Genomic DNA, 20,461 nt, shown 5'->3' on the forward strand with positions numbered 1-20,461 from the left:
TGCAGATTTTTCAAACAAGTACTGATATTACCTCCTTAGGGCAGAGTTGGTTCAAGTCAGTCCTTGCTGCGGCGTACTGCAGCTTACAGGTACCTGTTACCGCTAAGGATTGCAATTTTCCCCACAGACATGCCACCATGCGTTCCTGTGTAGACACTTAGGGCGCTCCTTCGATCCAGCGCGTAGGCCACGCCCACATGATTTTTTACAGTATATTGATTGGCAGCCTACTCATTGATTGAATTGTTGTTGGTTATTGTGGACTGGCCTTCCCTCCCTGTTATTACTGGAAGGTTATACTGAAACAAATAGAACGACCTGTGCACCGGATTCTTTAATTAAATATTAAGTTGAAGTCTCGTGCCAGACCCAGCCTGGAACAGAAACAACAACGTTCTTATGTCGTTTACACAAGATGATCCAAGCCCCTGCTGACTTAAAAATATCCCAATTTCCAAATGATTTTGGAGATTAACAATCAAAAGCTTACTTAGTGGAGGCATTACATTTACGGGTCAGCCGATTGATGGCTTCATAGTTTTGTGCTGCAGTGACAAGTGCCATCAATGAAACCTTATTCAGATATAGTGGAGCAAGGTGGTACATCGATCCCTACTACCTAATCAGTTTCTGATTGAAGAGTGAATGATCATTATGGCTAATTGTAGGTTGCCAGAAGAGAGCTATAGCTCCATCCTTACTTACACTAACTTTTTGCAGGATACCAAGGAAAATGATAGTACAAAGTGGGCCACGAGTCATAATTTCACAGCAAAGGAACTCCTAAAGAACTTGCATGCACAACCTCAATGAGACTGTGGGAGGTCGAATACCCTCAGACTACTCTCACTTCACATCCTGCGCCAAGGCTACTTTCCTTCCTACATCTTCAAAAACCAATGCAATTCCAGCTGTCTTCTGTGAAGAATAGCCATTAAAACCATTATGGTAACTTTTTTTCTGTTTATGTTTACAAGATATGTTAAAAGATAACCAGAGAATTAGTATTTAGTGTATGTTTCAGGGGCACCAAAATGAAATAAAATGATTAAAAACAGTGTAAAAATAAATTCACTTCCTCTTGAGGAAAAAAACGTAATGGTGAGGTTAAGAACGCTAGGCTCCTATTTCAGCTCATTGGACATTTTACTCTCTTTACATGCCTGCAGAAGTAGGAACCTAGTCCCAAGAAACGCGTTGCAACCTATGAGAGTTTCATTTATTTGGATCAATAAAATGACAGTTCTTAACCTCATTCAGGTCTTTATCCCTAAGAGGATGTAAGTTTACCTTTACCGCCTCTATTTTTACACTGTTTTTAATCATTTTATTTCACTTTTCTGCTTTGAACCACGTGCATACTCATACCATGTTGTGTAGAGGGTATATCCCTTTGTCTTTCTGTCCATAATTGCAGAGAGTGACTTTTTAACCCGAGTAGGGTTAGAGGTTTGGTTTTATCACCTGCCTACTGTTGTGCCACTGCTGTGATCATCCTAATCCCTGGGATCATCCTAATCCCTGTGTCACTAATTTACTACACTATATTGGCTCTTGGTTTCCTCCCTCATCCCCCTTTTTCCTTAGAGAATTAGTATTATCACTTTTGCTTTATTTATGAACTCATAACTGGATTCGCTGGTGATTTTTTTAAATATTTGCCTGGAGTACATTTTAAGGAGAACATCTTTCCCCATATCTGTTCTTACAAAGTGCTTACCATGAGTGATTAGGATTCCACAGCATAGTTTCAAATAAGGGAATTTTCAGAATTTCCCATTTCCTGCATTCCAGTCAACAAATATGACATATGAACCCGGGTACAGCTGCAGCAATGTTTATAGGCTGCTCATTAACAAATTAAGTTATAGCTGAAAGAGCAAGCTGCAACAATCGTCCTGCAAAGGCCTAATTACAGAATAACAGTAAGTCTGGCTGTATAATATGGTGAAATGAGTTTTTATTATTAGTTTTTATTATAATTGTGTATTTATAAGGTGTCAGGACTTTTAGCAAACTTTAATGGAGTGATATTAAACCATTCCAAGCATGTGCTTTACTGCTAGGTTACTATTAAAGAGACTCTGTAACAAATTTTTCAGCCTTAGTTCTTCTATCCTATAAGTTCCTATGCCTGTTCTAATCTGCTCTGGCTTACTGCAGTCTTTCCTAACTGCACTGTCTCTGTAATAAATCAATGTATCTTTCCTCTGTCCTGTTTGTCGGGCTAAAGCTTGATTGTGTGGAATGTGCAGGGCTGCTTGTGATTGGTAGAAGCGATACACACCCTCTGCAGGCCCCCTGCATACTCTGAATGACTCACACTCTATGCTTAGCTGAGCCTATTAGAAGCTGGTTAGTTTGTTTGTAAACACTGCCTAAAACTGTTAATTACAAGCCAGGATTGCAGCAGAGAGTGGCAGAAACAGCACAGAGGGGCACAGGAGAAAATAATGAATAGAATGGTATGCTTTTTATTGTAAGAATATTAGAGTACAGATTCTCTTTAAGTATCGATGGTGGACAATACCAGGATTAATATGGTATATAAATTGGGAAACAAATATGCTACTCTGCAGAAGTGGGAGGAGCAGTCCCCCCCCCCCCTTCATGGTCTGGTCACTATAGTGAAGCCATTTAGTTTGAGACTGTTCAATAAATGTTAAATCTTAATAAACAATTTGGCACACGACTTGGGCTATGTTTGAGTTTGACACCCCTGCACTACAGGGGTCTTTGGTACCTAAAAAGTAACATCAACTAGATACAATGGCCTCAATTCACTAAGATCATGCTGGAGATAATAAGGCAAGAGAAAACTTACCTCCACACAGTGAGAGAGTTATCTTATCTCTTCATTCCTTAAGTTACCTCCTCTGTAGTTAATTTACCTCCTCTGTAGTTAATTTCACACGCAGTTAATTAACAACCTGTCTTTAACTCTGGAGTTATTTTAAGGATTGGAGAGTTAACTTTAGGTTTGCCTGAGGTAAAATGTTTCCTGAATACTACATGCCTTATCACCATGGTAACAACTCTAGAAATTTTATTAAAGACAGGAGATAAGCTTAGTGAATTGAGGCCAATGTATCATATAAAGCAATTGTAACATTATACAGATTGTTACCAAGTTAGTATGGTGAATAGTTACAAATTGCAGCAATAAATCAAACTGTGCGCGTTAGAGAGAAGCAAGCTATACAGTCAGAAGGTTATTACTCTAATGGCCCCCCATATTGCTGATAGTACCGACCTCAGCGCGAATCAAGAATGCAATTGGCTAAATGATTCTGCTGCAACCTACAGATTACTGCTCACTTTTTGACTGATGCAAAAAATGGCAAATTCTTGGGTTTGAACTCACTACTCACCAGCACATCCGAAAGGTTTCTGCCTCGTCTTGCTGCCATATGGGGGTAATCACCCACCAATTCCTTAATGATCGGGTCCCTATTTAGCAAATGCCAATGTTTTGAAAGTATATCTCTGACCTCATTGTAATGAGATCCATAGGTAGTTACTACCCTAACAACATCTGGATGGTTACTGGCCCCCTTGGCAGCTGGCTTATTCAGCAATAATTCAGAACGCCTCATAGAGAGGGCCTTATAGTAGGCTTATACATAAATTAATATACAGGGTGGATTGAAGATACTGCGTTTTTGAGTGGATGACGTTCTATAGTCTAACCGAACAGGATTTAAAGGGGCCTGAAGAGATATATATGCATATACCGGTATACACAGGTGCACCTGGAGCTATAATTGCTCATAATGAAATATCCTGCATATGTTGGAGCTATAGGTTGTGAGTTTTAATTGTTTTTAATCTTGTGGATATAATTATGTAATTTTTGATATGTGCTAATTGATTGATTAATAAATTTGATACTGCTAATCTCAGCTCCCTATATTTATAATTGTTGATTTATACCAAGTTAATAGGTGAGACAGAGAGCCAAAATTATTTTTTAGGTTGATATCCCACAGTAATTTTTTGTTTTTTTGAAAAAATGGCAAATGCCTATAAGAGACATCACTTGTCGAAACAATCACCATCATTTTGGCTGTAAATATCTAAAGCCACCTACACACACTAGATTACTGTCAACCAAAACAGTTGTGTGTGATTGTTTCAGGTGACTGTTTAGCAACCATTGTTTTACAGAAATGCTGCTTGACTACCTGCAAAAAGTCCCCCCAACTCCTAATCAGTTTCCCAATATTAAGAACCTTCATGCCTCCCACAGAGGAGGTGGTAATTATAAAATGAAGGGCTCTTACTATGCCCGATCTGTTATTCACCTGATAAAATCCTACTTACACATCTACACACAGCCTGATGATGCAGTGAAGTGAAAAAAACATGGCTGACTTTTTAAATTCAGATTTTTACAGACTGCACATGCATTCATCCCTATTCATTTTATTGGAGCTGATCCCACCTCTGATGTGCAAAGTGAACCAGGAGTCTGCTTTACTCTGCACTTTGTAACCTCACTTCCTTCCAGACTATAGCATCTAACCTAGCGATCGTGGTCACAGTGGCACTCTTAGTAATTTGTGATCCCCCAGCATTGTAAATCAGGCCCTATAGACTTTGTTTTGTGAAGAAAATGGCAAGTTAATGTTAAAGTGGTTTACTTTTTTTCTTTGTCAAAAAATGTTTTAAAATTAGACTGGAGATTTTCCTAAGAAATGTAACACTGGATACACTGATATTAGTGATTCCAGTACATACAGGCTTTTATTTCTTGCTTTCATAATCTTGTATGATTCTACTGAGCGATGTCACATTGGTACAAACTGTCCATTACTGCTAGTGAATACTGTGCTTCTCAGCCACACTGGTCACAGCCAGTTCCCTCTCCATGAGAAGCATACAGTTAACTTTTTAGCAATCTGGCTTTATATACGGTATATCTTTCCTCAGAACACCTCATCATAACAGGTTCAGGAATAGTTACTGTTATGTGAAATCTGGGCCAGCAGCCCTGCTTCACATTATTAATAAATCTGTTTTATAGTAATAGGCTCACTTATCATAACATCACACGATTCCTCCTATATATCTTTGGTGAAAACATTTAGACTTGAGAAGTAAATACCTATATGAACACTTAGTGCAGAACAAGTAGCGCTTAACATATTTTACAGCTCTGCTTATCATCCTGTGAGAGTATACGTTGCTAACTTTCACGTGATCTTTCTGTGGCTAATGTAACCAAGACACAATAATATTCCACTGCAAGTTATTATAGAGTGACTCAACTTTTTTAAGATGTGATAAAAGAATTGTCAGCAGGGGCATTGTTAGGATCCAAGGCACCCTGGGGCACCAAGAAAGAGCATACCTCAGTGAAAAATGAGTGTTGTCATGAAATGACGTGGGGGGCAACTGTAATGCAATAGTGTAACTCAATAACAGTGGGCCCAAGTTTCCTCTCCAATGTTCATTCCCACCAAAAACAGACCCTACTTACACTCACCTAAAGGATTATTAGTAACACCATACTAATACGGTGTTTGACCCCCTATCGCCTTCAGAACGGCCTTAATTCTATGTGGCATTGATTCCACAAGGTGCTGAAAGCATTCTTTAGAAATGTTGGCCCATATTGATAGGATAGCATCTTGCAGTTGATGGAGATTTGTGGGATGCACATCCAGGGCACGAAGCTCCCGTTTCATCACATCCAAAAGAATAGATGCTCTATTGCAGGGGTCCCCAAACGTTTTGGGTTGAGGGCCGGGTCAACGTACTTCAGACTGCTGGGGGGCCGGGGTATAGATAAAATGATGTAGAAGTCTTTGCAGGGAAGACAGTGAAGCATACCCCGGTGACAACCTGCACTGGACAGCAGTGTCACCTGATGTAGAATATGATTGGAAACCAGCGAATGACTGCTTTCTGGCTTCCATGTGGATGGGTGGTACCAGCACTGCTATTCTATATAAGGACCACAAATATTTAAAGATGTAGCTGACCGCATCTATAAGTAATACAATTTGTGTGTGGGGGGCCGGTAAAAAAAAGCCTCAGGGGGCCACATTCGGCCCGCGGGCCTTAGTTTGAGGACCACTGATCTATTGGGTTGAGATCTGGTGACTGTGGGGGCCATTTTAGTACAGTGAACTCATTGTCAAGTTCAAGAAACCAATTTTAAAGGATTCAAGCTTTGTGACATGGTGTATTATCCTGTTGGAAGTAGCCATCAGAGGATGGGTACATGGTGGTCATGAAGGGATGGACCTGGTCAGAAACAATGCTAGGGTAGCCCCTGGCATTTAAACAATGCCCAATTGGCACTAAGGGGCCTAAAGTGTGCAAAGAAAGCATCCCCCACACCATTACACCGCCACCACCACCATTACACCACCACCAACAAGGCATGATGGATCATGTTTTCATTCTGTTTATCAAGACTCTTCAGACCAGGCAACATTTTTCCAGTATTCAACTGTCCAATTCTAGTGAGATTGTGCAAATTTTAGCCTCTTTTTCCTATTAGTAGTGGAAATGAGTGTTACCCGGTGGGGTCGTCTGCTGTTGTAGCCCATCCGCCTGAAGGTTGTGCATGTTGTGGCTTCACAAATGCTTTGCTGCATACCTCGGTTGTAATGAGTGGTTATTTCATCAACGTTGCTCTTCTACCAGCTTGAATCAGTCGGCCCATTCTCCTCTGAACTCTAGCATCAACAAGGCATTTTCGCCCCCAGGACTGCCGCATACTGGATGTTTTTCCCTTTTCACACCATTCTTTGTAAACCCTAGAAATGGTTGTGCGTGAAAGTCCCAGTAACTGAGCAGATTGTGAAATACTCAGACCGGCCCATTTGGCACCAACCACCATGCCAAGCTCAAAATTGCTTAAATCACCTTTCTTTCCCATTCTGACATTCAGTTTGGAGTTCAGGAGATTGTCTTTACCAGGACCACACCCCTAAATGAATTGAAGCAACTGCAATGTGATTGGTTGATTAGATAATTGCATTAAGGAAGAAATTGAACAGGTGTTCCTAATAATCCTTTAGGTGAGTGTATAAAGAGCAAACATTACCCCACATATGAATTGCAGAAAATGTTACCTCATGTATGAATATCAGCAAATTTCGCCCCTACATATGAAAAGCAGCAAATGTTGTACCACTTATGAAATACAGAAAACATTAATCCACTCCCCATATGAAATGCAGCAAACATTACCCATATATGAAATGTAGCCAATCCCACCAATGAAATTCAGCAAAATATCAACACACATATGAAATGCAGCAAACATTACCTCACATATGAAATGCAGCAAATGTTACAACATATTTGAAAAGCAGCAAACGTTACTCCATATAAGAAAAGTAGCAACCGTTGTCCCACACATGAAATGCAGAAACCATTACCTCACATATGAAATGCAGCAAACATTACCCCACATATGAAAAGCAACAGAGTTTACCTCACATACGAAATGCAGAAAACATTACCTCACATATAAGAAGCAGCAAATGTCATCCAAAATATGAAAAACAAAAACTTCACCTATGTATGAAATGCAGCAAAGGTTAGCTCATGTATGAAATGCAGAAAACATTACGCCACATATGAAAAGCAACAAAGTTTACCACAAATAAAATGCAGCAAACATTACCTAACATATGAAATGCAGAAATGCTACCCAACATAGGAAAAGCAGCAAATGGTACCCCACAAATGAAATGCAGCAAATGTTACACCACATATGAAATGCAACAAATGTAACACCACACATCAAATGCAGCAATCCTTATCCCATATATGAATAGCAGAAAATGTTATCTGACATGAAATACAGCAAACATTACCCCACATATGAAATGCAGGAAATGTTACCTCACTCATGAAAAGTAGAAAACATTGTCCCATATGAAATGCAGCAAATATTACCTCACATTCGAAATGCAGCAAATGTTACCTCACATATGAAATGCAGCAAATGTTACTCCATATGTGAAATTCAACAAATGTTACCTCACATGAAATGCAGCAAACATTTACCCCATTAAGAACTGACACCCATGCAGCAAGTATCTTCTATAGTGCAGCCACTTTATCCCAAGTCATGTTTAACCCCTTGAATGCTGTTCTGCTAAAAAAAAATGTGGTAGTATATTATATTCTGTAAATAATCTTTTAGAGCAAAGAAGTAATGCTGGGTTTTATACTACTTTAATGGGCCCAAATGCAGCATGTGCCTCCTCCCCTATAATGCAGCCACTGCCTTGCACAAACCTACAAGAACTGTCGTCCAGGAGAGAGAAGGAATCAATCCCTCAAGTGACAGTGCAGAGCTGAGGCTGTAGAGACTGGAGACTAGCCATGTATTCTCAGGGCCGGATTTCTGCAAAGGCCACAAAGGTCACGGCCTAGGGCGGAAAAAAATCAGAAGGATAAAAGGGCGGCAGGACCTGAGAGAGATAAGAGGCTGCATGTCAAAATAAATCATTTCTCCTGCTCGGAAAGCGCCCCGGCTTTGCTGCACACAGTCAGAATTCCAGAGCTCCGTGTATTTTCCTTACTTCGTGGTGTGCGATGAGACAGTGCTATCTACTGAACATACATGCTTCAGTTTATTGCCAGGGGTGAGAGAAACATGGATCACAATGTAGACAATTTCTGATCCAGTAAAAGTAAACATTTTTAACAGAATTATTTCCACTTTACAACTCAAGCTGGGCTAAACAATGTATTGCTGGTCAGATTCTGTTAATGACTTGAGCCATTCCTTCTCCTCTCTCCCTCTGGATTGTAAATCTTAAACAGATAAGGGTTTTTTTTTCCTTGGAGAGATTTATGGCAGCCCCTTCTAAGCTAAATCTTAACCCCTTGCTGGCTCATTTTAAAGGCAGCAGTAGTCTAGTATGAGATAGACAACTTCTCTATAATTATAATTACAAATGTACTGTTGTATACTTTTGTATTGTTACATTCTGTTTTGTATACCAAAAGTAATAACATACACTAAAAATTAAAAAAATATATATTTGTACCGTGTTGGCAAACAGTAAAAAAACACCTGTGAAAGAATAAGTACAATAAATACTATAAAATAAATGCAACAGATCTGTGATTACAGAAGAGCAGAGAGGGAGATGAATGCCGTTCTGCTACTTCATGCCTGGTACACACCATGCAATTTGCCATCAGATAGATGGGTTCAAATTGATTATTTCTGACAGGTGTAATCTGATTTCTGATCATTTTTCTAATCGACTTTGTATAAGTGATCGGAAAATCGATTCAACCCATCTATCTGGTGCGTACCAGGCATTAGGGACTCACTGCTCTAACAGGAAAAACAATCATTCATCATTTTTCAGAGAGAAAACATTCATAGGTATCCTGCAAACAAGTGATGGTTAAGGCTCATACACATATCAGACTATAGTCTTTGGAAAAAGAAAGATCACAGTCCAATCTTACCACCCTTCATGTAGTATGAGAGCCATACCTTCACAGTCTTTTCTATGGAGCTGAACTCCCCATCAGAAAAAAATCTTTGCAAGATTCTGCACACACAGATGCTATACAGACACAAAAGATCAGTATCTGCAAAAGATCTGTTCCTGCCACAGATCCGTTCCTGCAAATTGCATTCATAGTCTATGAGATCTGCAGATCATCATACACACCTTGTTTAACTGACATTCATCTGCAGATCAGACAATCATCTGCAGATCTGAAAACCCATCCTGGTGGATCGGATCTGCAGATGAATGTCTGTTAAACAAGGTGTGTATGATGATCTGCAGATATCATAGACTATAAATGCATTTTGCAGGAACAGATCTTTTGCAGGAACAGATCTTTTGCAGATACTGATCTGTTGCATGTGTACAGCATCTTTGTGTGCAGCATCTTGCAAAGATTTCTGTCTGATGGGGAGTTCAGCTCCATAGAATAGACTGTGTAGGTATGGCTCTCATACTACATGGAAGGGGGTAAAATTGGTCTGTGATCTTTCATTTTCCTAAAGGCTCATACACACATCAGACCACAGTCTTTGGAAAATGAAAGATCACAGACCAATTTTACCCCCTTCCATGGAGTATGAGAGCCATACCTACACAGTCTATTCTATGGAGCTGAACTCCCCATCAGATAAAAATCTTTGCAAGATGCTGAACACGTTCAAAAGATCAATATCTGCAAAAGATCTGTTCCTGCAAAAGATCCGTTCCTGCAAAATGCATTCATAGTCTATATCTGCAGATCCTCATACACACCTTGTTTAACAGACAATTATCTGCAGATCAGACAATCATCTGCAGATCTGAAGATCCATCCTGGTGGATCGGATCTGCAGATGAATGTTTGTTAAACAAGGTGTGTATGAGGATCTGCAGATATCATAGACTATGAATGCATTTTGCAGAAACGGATCTTTTGCAGGAACAGATCTTTTGCAGATACTGATCTGTTGCATGTGTACAGCATCTTTGTGTGCAGCATCTTGCAAAGATTTCTATCTGATGGGGAGTTCAGCTCAATAGAATAGACTGTGTAGGTATGGCCCTCATGCTACATGGAAGGGGGTAAAATTGGTCTGTGATCCTTCATTTTCCAAAGACTATGGTCTGATGTGTGTATGCACCCTGAGTGTGTGTGTGTGTGTGTGGGGGGGGGGGGGGGGGAGGTTGGTGGTACCGGGCCTAGGGCACTGGGAAGTCCAAATCCGGCCCTGTGTATTCTGTTACTATGTAGGGGGGAGGAGTGGTGAGGGCACCAAGGCCTCAATTCACTAAGATCATGCTGGAGATAATAAGGCAAGAGAAAACTTGCCACCACACAGTGAGAGAGTTATTTTATCTCTCCATTCCTTAAGTTACCTCCTTTGTAGGTATGTTACCTCCTCTGTAGTTATTTTCACACGCAGTTAATTAACAGCCTGTCTTTAACTTTAGAATTCTGGAGATTTTAAGGATTGAAGAGTTAACTTAAAGACAAGAGAGATAACTTTAGGTTTGCCTGAGGTAAAATGTTTCCTGAATACTACATGCCTCATCACTAGAGATGGGCGAACAGTTTGGCTGTGTTAGCCGAACTGTTCGGGCTGCCCAATCTGTCATTTATCTATGCCTCTTACTACTTCCGGGTCGCAATGACCCGGAGTAGTACGTCTGCGCTGCCCGGCGGAGCGCGTCCTAGCGACGCGCTCCCGTTGCCGGGCACTTTCTGCGCATATGCGTGACGTCATGAGTGATGTCACGCACATGCGCAGAAAGTGCCCGGCAACGGGAGCGCGTCGCTAGGACGCGCTCCGCCGGGCAGCGCAGACGTACTACTCCGGGTCATTGCGACCCGGAAGTAGTAAGAGGCATAGATAAATGACAGATTGGGCAGCCCGAACAGTTCGGCTAACACAGCCAAACTGTTCGCCCACCTCTACTCATCACCATGGTGATAACTAAAGAAACGTTATTAAAGACAGGAGATAAGCTTAGTGAATTGAGGCCCAAGTCACTTTGCTGATTGGATTGGTCACCGATGCATTGTAAGGAATTAGGGGCCGCTGTACACACGCTATATCAATCAAGCGTGTTTACAAAGCTTACACTTTGGAAATCTATTACGACATGTCCGATCTGATTTTCGATAATTTTCAGAAAAGCGATCAGAAATTAGATTGGACCTGTTGGAAATGATCAACTCACGCATCAACCTGACAGGAAATTGCCTTGTGTGTACCAGGCTATAGTTCCCAGCACTTGGCTGGAAGTGTTCAGTACATGTCAGAATAGAAGAAGAGACAGTCCCAGAGGGATAAACAATGACTGGCTGGTTCTGGAATATCTTTGATATCTCTGTAGGTTTAGCTATACAGAGCCATAAAACATAACATCATGTTTTCAGACATAAGTTTACATTGTTTCCAGAGCTCCCCAGCTCAGGGCTGAACTGTATGTCAGGCTGGTCATTGACTCGGTACAAAGAATGATCTATGCTGTGTTATGGAATTTAAAACAGCACAGGAAGCGGCACTAATCTTCCACTCAGCTACTACACAGTGATGTACATATACATTTCCTTTCCACTCCATAAATGTTGAAAGAGTAAGCAAGTAAAAAAATGTGTAGTAAGAATCCATACCTGGCTGCTGTTAGTGTCCCATTCATTATGACGGCTGGTTGCCATGGAGCCAATAAACCATGGTTAGCGTACATCAACCCTGGGTCCTAGCTCCTTCTCCTGTCTACAGCTCCATATTAAATGGAACCTGAAGTGAGAAGCGTACAGACGCTGCCATCTTCATGTCCTTATAAGTAATGCCAGTTGCCTAGCTGTCATTCTGAGCTTTTGCAGTTTGTCATGCATCTGCAGCACATACGCAGCCAATAGTATCACAGTGCAGTGTTGTTAAAAAGGAACTTTGCTTAAAGTGTACCTAAACCAAAAGTGAAAAAAAGAGTTTCACTTACCCGGGGCTTCTACAAGCCCCCTGCAACCGCCCTGTGCCTGTGCCATCACTCACCAATCCTCCAGTTCCCCACCGTGGATCAGTTTCGTTTCCCCCCAGACTGGCCAGTCAATGGCCACTGCGCTTGCACGGCCCAGGCCGTGTGCATCCTCGATCACGCTGCCGTTGCCAGGATAGTCCTGCACAGGCACAGGAGATTTTCTCCTACTGCACTCCAGGCTACGGGGGCGTGAACAAGAACGCACACTCCCAGGGCCACGCAGGCGCAGTGGCCAGGCCTGAGAAGACTAAATTTAGCCAGGTCAGGGGACCAGGGGATCGTTGATTGACGGCGTGGGCTGCAAGGGTCCTGGTGGAAGGTTAGTGAAATTTCCCCCCCTTCGGTTTAGGTTCACTTAAATATAGCGTAATTAATAAAATTGGTTATTTTTTTTTTTTATAATATTCCTTTGTAAATTATTTAGTCAGTGTTTGTCCATTCTCAGTATGTGCTCTGAACAGTGGTAATCATTAAAATGCACCTGAAGTGAGACGGCTATAGAGGTTGACATATTTATTCCTATTAAACAATTCAGATTGCCTGCCTGTCCCGCTGATACTATGCCTCATACTTTTAGCCATAGACCCTAAACAAGCATGCAGATCATATGTTTCTGACTGGATTAACTGCATGCTTGCTTCAGGTGTGTGCTTCAGACACTGCTGCAGCCAAACAGGACTGCCAGGCAACTGGTATTGTTAAAAAAGAAATAAATATGGCAGCCTCCATATGCCTCTCAGGTCAGCTGTCTTTTAAAGGTAACCCAAGGTGAGAATAATATGGAGGCTGCCATATTTACTTCCTTTTAAGCAATACCAGTTGCCACCAGCCCTGCAAGTCCTCTGCCTCTAATACTTTCAACCATAGACCCTGAACAAGCATGCAGCAGGTCGGGGGTTTCTGACAATATTGTCAGAGCTGACAAGATTAGCTGCATGCTTGTTTCTGGTGTAATTCAGTTCACTACATCAGCAGGACTGCCAGGCAACTAGTATTGTTTAAAAGAAAATAAATATGGCAGCCTCCATATCACTCTCACCTCAGGTTCACTTTAACAAATGATTCCCCTCCCCAGGCTCCCCTGCTTACACCTTTCTGACACTGTGGCTGTCATTGGCAGGTTTTGGCCCTCCACATCATTTGTTATGTAGGGAGTGTTTGAGGGGGCCCAACATAAAACACACACTGGGACTCATAGCTCCTTAGCTACACCCCTGACCAACACACTGAAAGTAACCTGTGCACAGCCACAGCACACATGGCAGTCTGATCCCTGTACAAATAACTTACAATGTGACCAAGTTGAATAAAAACAGGGAACACTTTTTGCTAAAATAATTTTTAATAAAATTGAATCTGCAGTTTTTTTTATTTTACAATAATGATATGATTGCATTATCAATGTGTTCCCTGTACATTATTATGTGGGTAATGCATTTTTGCATAGCATAGATTAAATGGAAGCTTATGTTGAATAGACTGCTCAAGTTTATTTTGATTAGACACAACATAAGGCTTATATAAGAAAACAATTCACAGGCTTAGTATGCTATGTGAGCTAAATGATGATGATGACCGCCTTCATTGAAGAGCAGCGCTGAACTGCACATAACTGCTTTATGCTGTATTATTAGATGCCAAGGTTACGTGGCTTAAAAAGAGGTCAGATACGGGACACAGACTGAAGTTATTTGATGCAATGGTTCCCTAAATATTATGGTATGCAGAGGAAAAGCTATTGAAACCATTTGCATGGTTAAAATGACTAAGTCTAGGAACTTGGAATAATTATACTTGAGGACCATTGTCGCAGAAAAACCTGAAAAATTAAATATACATGTGTACATGTGCTCCGAGATTAAAATGCAATAAACAATAACTTTTTTCCTATATTGCTATCACTTACAGTAGGTAATAGAAATCTGACATATTTGACAGGTTTTCGACTGGTCCAACTCCTCATGGGGAATTTTCAGTATTTACTTTATCCTTGAGGCCGGTTCCACATTGCCGATTGCCGGCAGTAGTGTGGCCCGGGGGCTGCACCGCACCCCCAAAAACAGGCCTTCGGGGATTACCACGTTAGTATGCGGTAATCTGCTGCTGGCAGCCGGCCAAGCAGGAAGTGAGGTTTACTTCCTGTGGCCGATGCGATCACATGTGTGGAAACGTATTGCAAAAAAAATACACTTCCGCGCATGCGCCGGGTTTTCACACAAGACACACATCGCCATACACTTACATGACTTCCCGTCTTCCGCATGTCAACACAGAACCGCACGATAACGTAGATTTGTCTGAGCATCTGGGGTGCGGTGTAAAGTCACTGCCGTCGCATTGTGCCATACCGCGTCAGTATGAAAGTCCCCATAGACTTTCATTGCCCTGCGGTGGGGTGGGGTAAAATTATCGCACTGCTTCGCCCCAGTGTGAAAGGGCCCTTAAAAAGCATTCCCTGGAAAGGATAGAAACAATGATGCCACCCAGCCTCCCCACTCATTTGCACACTATTTTGGACATTTGGACTGAACCACTGTCAATCAGTAAGTGCTTTTAAAAATGAAGAAAAACCCGGAGAATCCCCCATGGGGAGATGGACTAGTCCAAAACCTGTCCGATTTTTACAACCAAAATGAAGTGACAACAACATAGGAAAAAAATTAATCAACAGTGCATTTTACTCTTGGACAAATTAACGTTATATGCATGCATACAATATGTATTTTACAATTTTTCACAACAATGGTACTTAAAAGCCCAAATTAAGTTTTAAGATGCAAGCATCATAACTGTAACATCCTCTAAGGGCTGGTGCACACCAAGAGCGCTTCTGAGTGCTTTTAAAACGGTAGCGCTTTAAAAAGCGCTTGGCTAATGTGTATGAATGGGATGGATCACACCAGAGCGGTGTGATTTTTTCCCAAACGCAAACGTGGGTCCTGCAGCATTTCTGCTGATTTCTGAGGCGATTCAGCCTCAATGTTAAGTATAGGAAAAGTGGAAAAATCGCTCTGCAAAGCTCTAGATCAGTGAGATTTTCCGGGCGTTTTTGTGTCAAAACCAGTACACTAGCAGCTGTACTGTGTAAAAGAAAATGCTACACAAAAACGCTCCAAAAATCGCAAGGTATAGATAAAAAATTGCTTGGCATATGCCTAGAATCGCCTTAAAAAATCACTTCAAAAAGCGCTGAGGATTTGTGATTATGCTAGTGCTTTTTGGTGTGCACTGGCCCTAATCTGTTCAGCTATACACAAGCTGAACATTAAGTAAATTAAGTCATTTAACTGATAATTTAGCAATACCTGGACCATGTAAAAGAAGCAAATCAGATTTTTATTTGGCTAGATATTAAACTACTAGTGTAGAAAATCTGGTCTAACAGTGTCTATATAGCCTACACAAAGCTATACAGGAAATCTCCATAGCAACTATGGTGGACACTAAGCGGCCTGATACTATATGCCATTAGAGTCACTTGTAAGGTGACATTTGGTGGTACTCACCTTCAAAGAACCATTTTCCTGGAACAAAACCTTCATGAGAACATTATACTGCCTTGGTTCAATGCAAAGCATTGCACTGAAATTCAAAAGCAGAAATGTTTTTCACGAAAACAGAAAATATCAATGTACTGTATTATTATTTCGCATTGTTAAGATGTATTTTATGTACCACTTAAATCATGTTCACAAAGCTTGAAATTACAGTTTCTCAGCAAAAACAAGCCGAGATGAAAAGCATGAAAAGGTTAAGTCGGCAACGATTCAGAATATTTTATAGAAGAATCCAGCACTGCAGTTTATTATTGGATTATACTGTTATAATAAAAATGATTCTTCGATTCGATAATCAGATCTCTCTAACTAATAAAAAAAGTTTTCCATTTTTCTATACAGCCGATCATTTTTATTAAATTGCTGTAAAATTGGATCACTTCATTGAAGTGATGGCTAACATTGGCACTCTGGCTGTGGTGGAACTACAAGTCCTATGAGGCATTGCAATACTCTGACAGTTCTAAGCATAACTCAAGGGAGGGGGGGGGGGGCAGAGGCATGATGGGATTTGTAGTTTTGTCACAGCTGGAGTGCCAAGGTTAGCTATCACTACTTTATTGTATTTGAATCAAGTATGTCTGCACACCTATATATACCTGCAGTGTGCTAGGGTCCAACAACATATATGTACAATGGGAGAAAAAAGAAACCCTTTTAAAAAAAGCACCACTCAGGAATAATGTAGCAAAAAATATTAATTTTTTATTGTTGCAAAAAGGTTCTATATAAAGTACACTTCACAAAACATTCATGGTTAAAAGCAATTAAAATACACACAATAACCCCCATATCTCAACTCTCTGCCAAAGAAATACATATATCAAAAAACAATATTTCACCATGCAAAGTGTATGTTGCAAACCACCTATATCTGATAATAAAAAATCCTCAAAGGGCTCAGGAACTGTGCCCAAATCGGAAAGAACCCGGGTTCAGCATATAACATGAAATGTATAACAATAGAGACAAAGTTCCCTTGTCATGTGATCTGTGCTAAATGAATAAATCAACAATAATATACAACCAATGGCACAAATTCCCTGCAATGTATAATAAACAATAATTTAACCTGAAAAATAGTGACAAAATTGGTGATAGGCAGGACCAGTGAAGCTACCGTGGCAGTCCATAGTGAAAGTGAAGAGGTATACTTAGCCCAGAAATGGTAGATAGGAGGCAGGCAAGGTGAAGGCAGAGAGAGGCAGAGGGTTCCCTCAAACGGACCCACTAGTTTCGCGGGCGTTATCCCGCTTTATCAAGGAAGGAGGGAGACATGTCTCCCTCCTTCCTTGATAAAGCGGGATAACGCCCGCGAAACTAGTGGGTCCGTTTGAGGGAACCCTCTGCCTCTCTCTGCCTTCACCTTGCCTGCCTCCTATCTACCATTACTGGGCTAAGTATACCTCTTCACTTTCACTATGGACTGCCACGGTAGCTTCACTGGTCCTGCCTATCACCAATTTTGTCACTATTTTTCAGGTTAAATTATTGTTTATTATACATTGCAGGGAATTTGTGCCATTGGTTGTATATTATTGTTGATTTATTCATTTAGCACAGATCACATGACAAGGGAACTTTGTCTCTATTGTTATACATTTCATGTTATATGCTGAACCCGGGTTCTTTCCGATTTGGGCACAGTTCCTGAGCCCTTTGAGGATTTTTTATTATCAGATATAGGTGGTTTGCAACATACACTTTGCATGGTGAAATATTGTTTTTTGATATATGTATTTCTTTGGCAGAGAGTTGAGATATGGGGGTTATTGTGTGTATTTTAATTGCTTTTAACCATGAATGTTTTGTGAAGTGTACTTTATATAGAACCTTTTTGCAACAATAAAAAATTAATATTTTTTGCTACATTATTCCTGAGTGGTGCTTTTTTTAAAAGGGTTTCTTTTTTCTCCCATTGTACACTACTTTATTGTATGGTGTGTGGCCACCTAGGTTAGGAGCACACTCCTGCAGTTTCTGCATCGTAAAGCTGAGAACCATTGTTAAATTATTTACAAATGTTTAGTTGTTGTTGTTGTTAGTTCACACTCAAATGTGTTTTTAGCATGCAGAAAAAAAACTGAGAGCAGTGAAGCTCCTTCTTGCTTCAATGTTCATCCATCACCATCCACACTGGAGCCTCTTCTCTGTTCCCCGCAGGCATGTATGTACTTGTGGGACAGAGACACCATGGGATAGAGATGGAAAGTTGTTGAAGAAAGAAAAGGGGAGCACAGACAGGTGATTAAGCTGCACTGCGTCTACTCTGCAGCAAATTGGAGACCAGGGGCACCACCACTAACTTAAAGGGACTCCGAGCAGTGCAGAAACTATGGAAAGATGCATATCATTTTAAAACTCTCTTTCTCCTCTTTCCAATGATATATAAATCGCCGCCCTACGCCTTTTAGTTTTCGCTGTTTTCGTGAAAATAGAGAAAACTAAAAGGCGTAGGGCGACGATTTTGGGTGTCTGAGTCCCTTTAAATCAAACCTGCTAAAGCGGAACTGAAATAACCTAAAAAAATAAGAATTTCACTTACCTGGGGCTTCTGCCAGCCCCCTGCAGCCAACGTGTGCCCACGAAGTTACCATACGATCCTCCGTTCCCACGATGTGGCTCACTTCACGCAGTTGGAGTGCACTGCACCTGCGCAGCCCTGGCCACACGTCCTCGTTCACGCCCCCGTAGCCGGGAGCATACTGCGCAGGAGCTGTAGAGATTTTCTCGTACTGTGCCTGCACAGGACGCTCCTGGCTACGGGAACGTGTACATGGATATGCGTGACCAGGACGCAGTGGACGTTGACTTAGAAGTCGGATTCCACTGCGTGAACAAAAGTGAGCTGCGGCGGGGGAACCGAGGATCTGTCCAGGACTGTGAGGGCACAGGTTGGCTGCAGGGGGCTGGCAGAAGCCCCAGGTAAGTTAAACTCTTTTTAGGTTATTTCAGTTCCGTATACTTACCTCTGCCCTTCTCCACCTTGTTGTTCTATCACTGGGACACCTAAAGTTTGCAGCCGTACGTGAACGACCACAGTAGCATAGAGCCATCGAGCCGTTAGGCTATGTGCCACTGCGCAGGCCTCCTTTAAATGCTTGTCAACAAGCTTAGAGGGGGATGTCCCAGCACTGGAATGGCAGAGTGAAGGGGAATGGGAGGAGCTGCTGGATTACCAAGAGGCTTCCATCTACTGAGTTAAGTACTCAAAATGGGATCATTAGGAAAATGAGTCATTGGCGACCCATACGTCACATTGTTAGTCAATGTTATAAGCACTCTAATTAGAAGGTTTACAAGTGCTGCAAGTCAATTTAAAACTGTAAAAGCAGGGGGAGTACTTTCAAAATGCTTTAGGAGCTATTTATAAAAATGGTGAATAGGCTGCTCAATGTAAGGCTGGTTTCACAGTGGGACGTTACAGGCACACGTTAGAGCAGCCTGTAACGCACCCCACCGCACAGCAATGAAAAATCAATGGGCTGTTCACAGTGCCCACGTTGCGTTACTCAGTAACGCTGCGCCATAACACAACGTACTGCATGCAGTACTGACTGCTTGCACATGCGCAGTAATGTTGGGGAGGAGCGGAGAGCGGCCAGGCACATGGCTAATTAATATTCACTGCACTCAGTGACGTGCAGTGTTTACTTCATGGAGCGGCCGCTCTGTGCGGCGATTGGCCAGGCGGGACCACGTGATGCCGCATGCGCCAAGAGTTTGCATCACGGCATCACAGACGCCAGAGTGAGCTGCACAACGCGGATCACTCTGACGTCCACATCAGAGAGCACCAGGCGTTGCGTTAGGGGCACGTTATGCGACCATAACGTCCCCTAAAACGCAACGTCCTGGTGTGAAACCAGCCTAAAAGTACCATGTTCTGCTGAAATAAATGAGCACTTATGTTATCTACTTTTTTTTTCTTTAATTTCTAATTGAAATAATAAGAACTATATACAAAACTTTACACAAAGTGCCAAGTGCAAACAGGTGCTTTAGAATTCTTATTTGCCCAGTTATCTACCTTTTTTTTTAATATAATAAATATATTTCAAGCAGAAATTAGCACAAACTGTAATTGGCTTGTTATCCCAGCATAACAGCTTATACTATACATACTGGAGTTGACAATGCCTATATCACATAGCTAATGCTTAGTATATTGCAAATGAACAGGGCCCCATTTTGAGCAAATATAAATATAACTACACTAATACAAACACCAGTTTTCCTCCACTCTTGAAACTATTTTCTTTTTTTGTTTTTATTACAAAAGTAGGGCTTTCAGTGTAGCTGGACTGAGCTACACGTAGGGGTCTTTCATTAGTTGGTGCGATTACTGAAGTGCTCAAACGCTGGCTGCTGCTTGCTCTTCAGACACAGACACTGGCAATCTGGCATTTTTCC

At 41.4% G+C, this 20,461-nt stretch overlaps 1 protein-coding gene across 6 annotated transcripts in view; it reads right to left on the bottom strand.

Annotated features, from left to right (window-relative positions):
* LOC137546215 (uncharacterized) overlaps positions 1-20,434 on the bottom strand; it is a 105,510-nt gene extending 85,076 nt beyond the window's left edge. For 3 of the 6 annotated variants that reach the window (XM_068268438.1, XM_068268406.1, XM_068268386.1), the window contains exons 1-2: positions 20,326-20,434; positions 15,998-16,073 (exon numbers count right to left, since the gene is read on the bottom strand). In XM_068268438.1, coding sequence (XP_068124539.1) covers positions 15,998-16,069 — 72 coding nt within the window. In that variant the 5' untranslated portion in view covers positions 16,070-16,073; positions 20,326-20,434. Of the gene's footprint in view, positions 1-12,123; positions 12,229-12,452; positions 12,475-15,997; positions 16,135-20,325 lie in introns of those variants that run through there. The other 3 variants (XM_068268395.1, XM_068268428.1, XM_068268417.1) reach the window with 3 other exon arrangements.
* Positions 20,435-20,461: the final 27 nt, after the last annotated feature.

Source organism: Hyperolius riggenbachi, chromosome 1 (assembly GCF_040937935.1).
Source record: "Hyperolius riggenbachi isolate aHypRig1 chromosome 1, aHypRig1.pri, whole genome shotgun sequence".
Taxonomy (NCBI): domain Eukaryota; kingdom Metazoa; phylum Chordata; class Amphibia; order Anura; family Hyperoliidae; genus Hyperolius; species Hyperolius riggenbachi.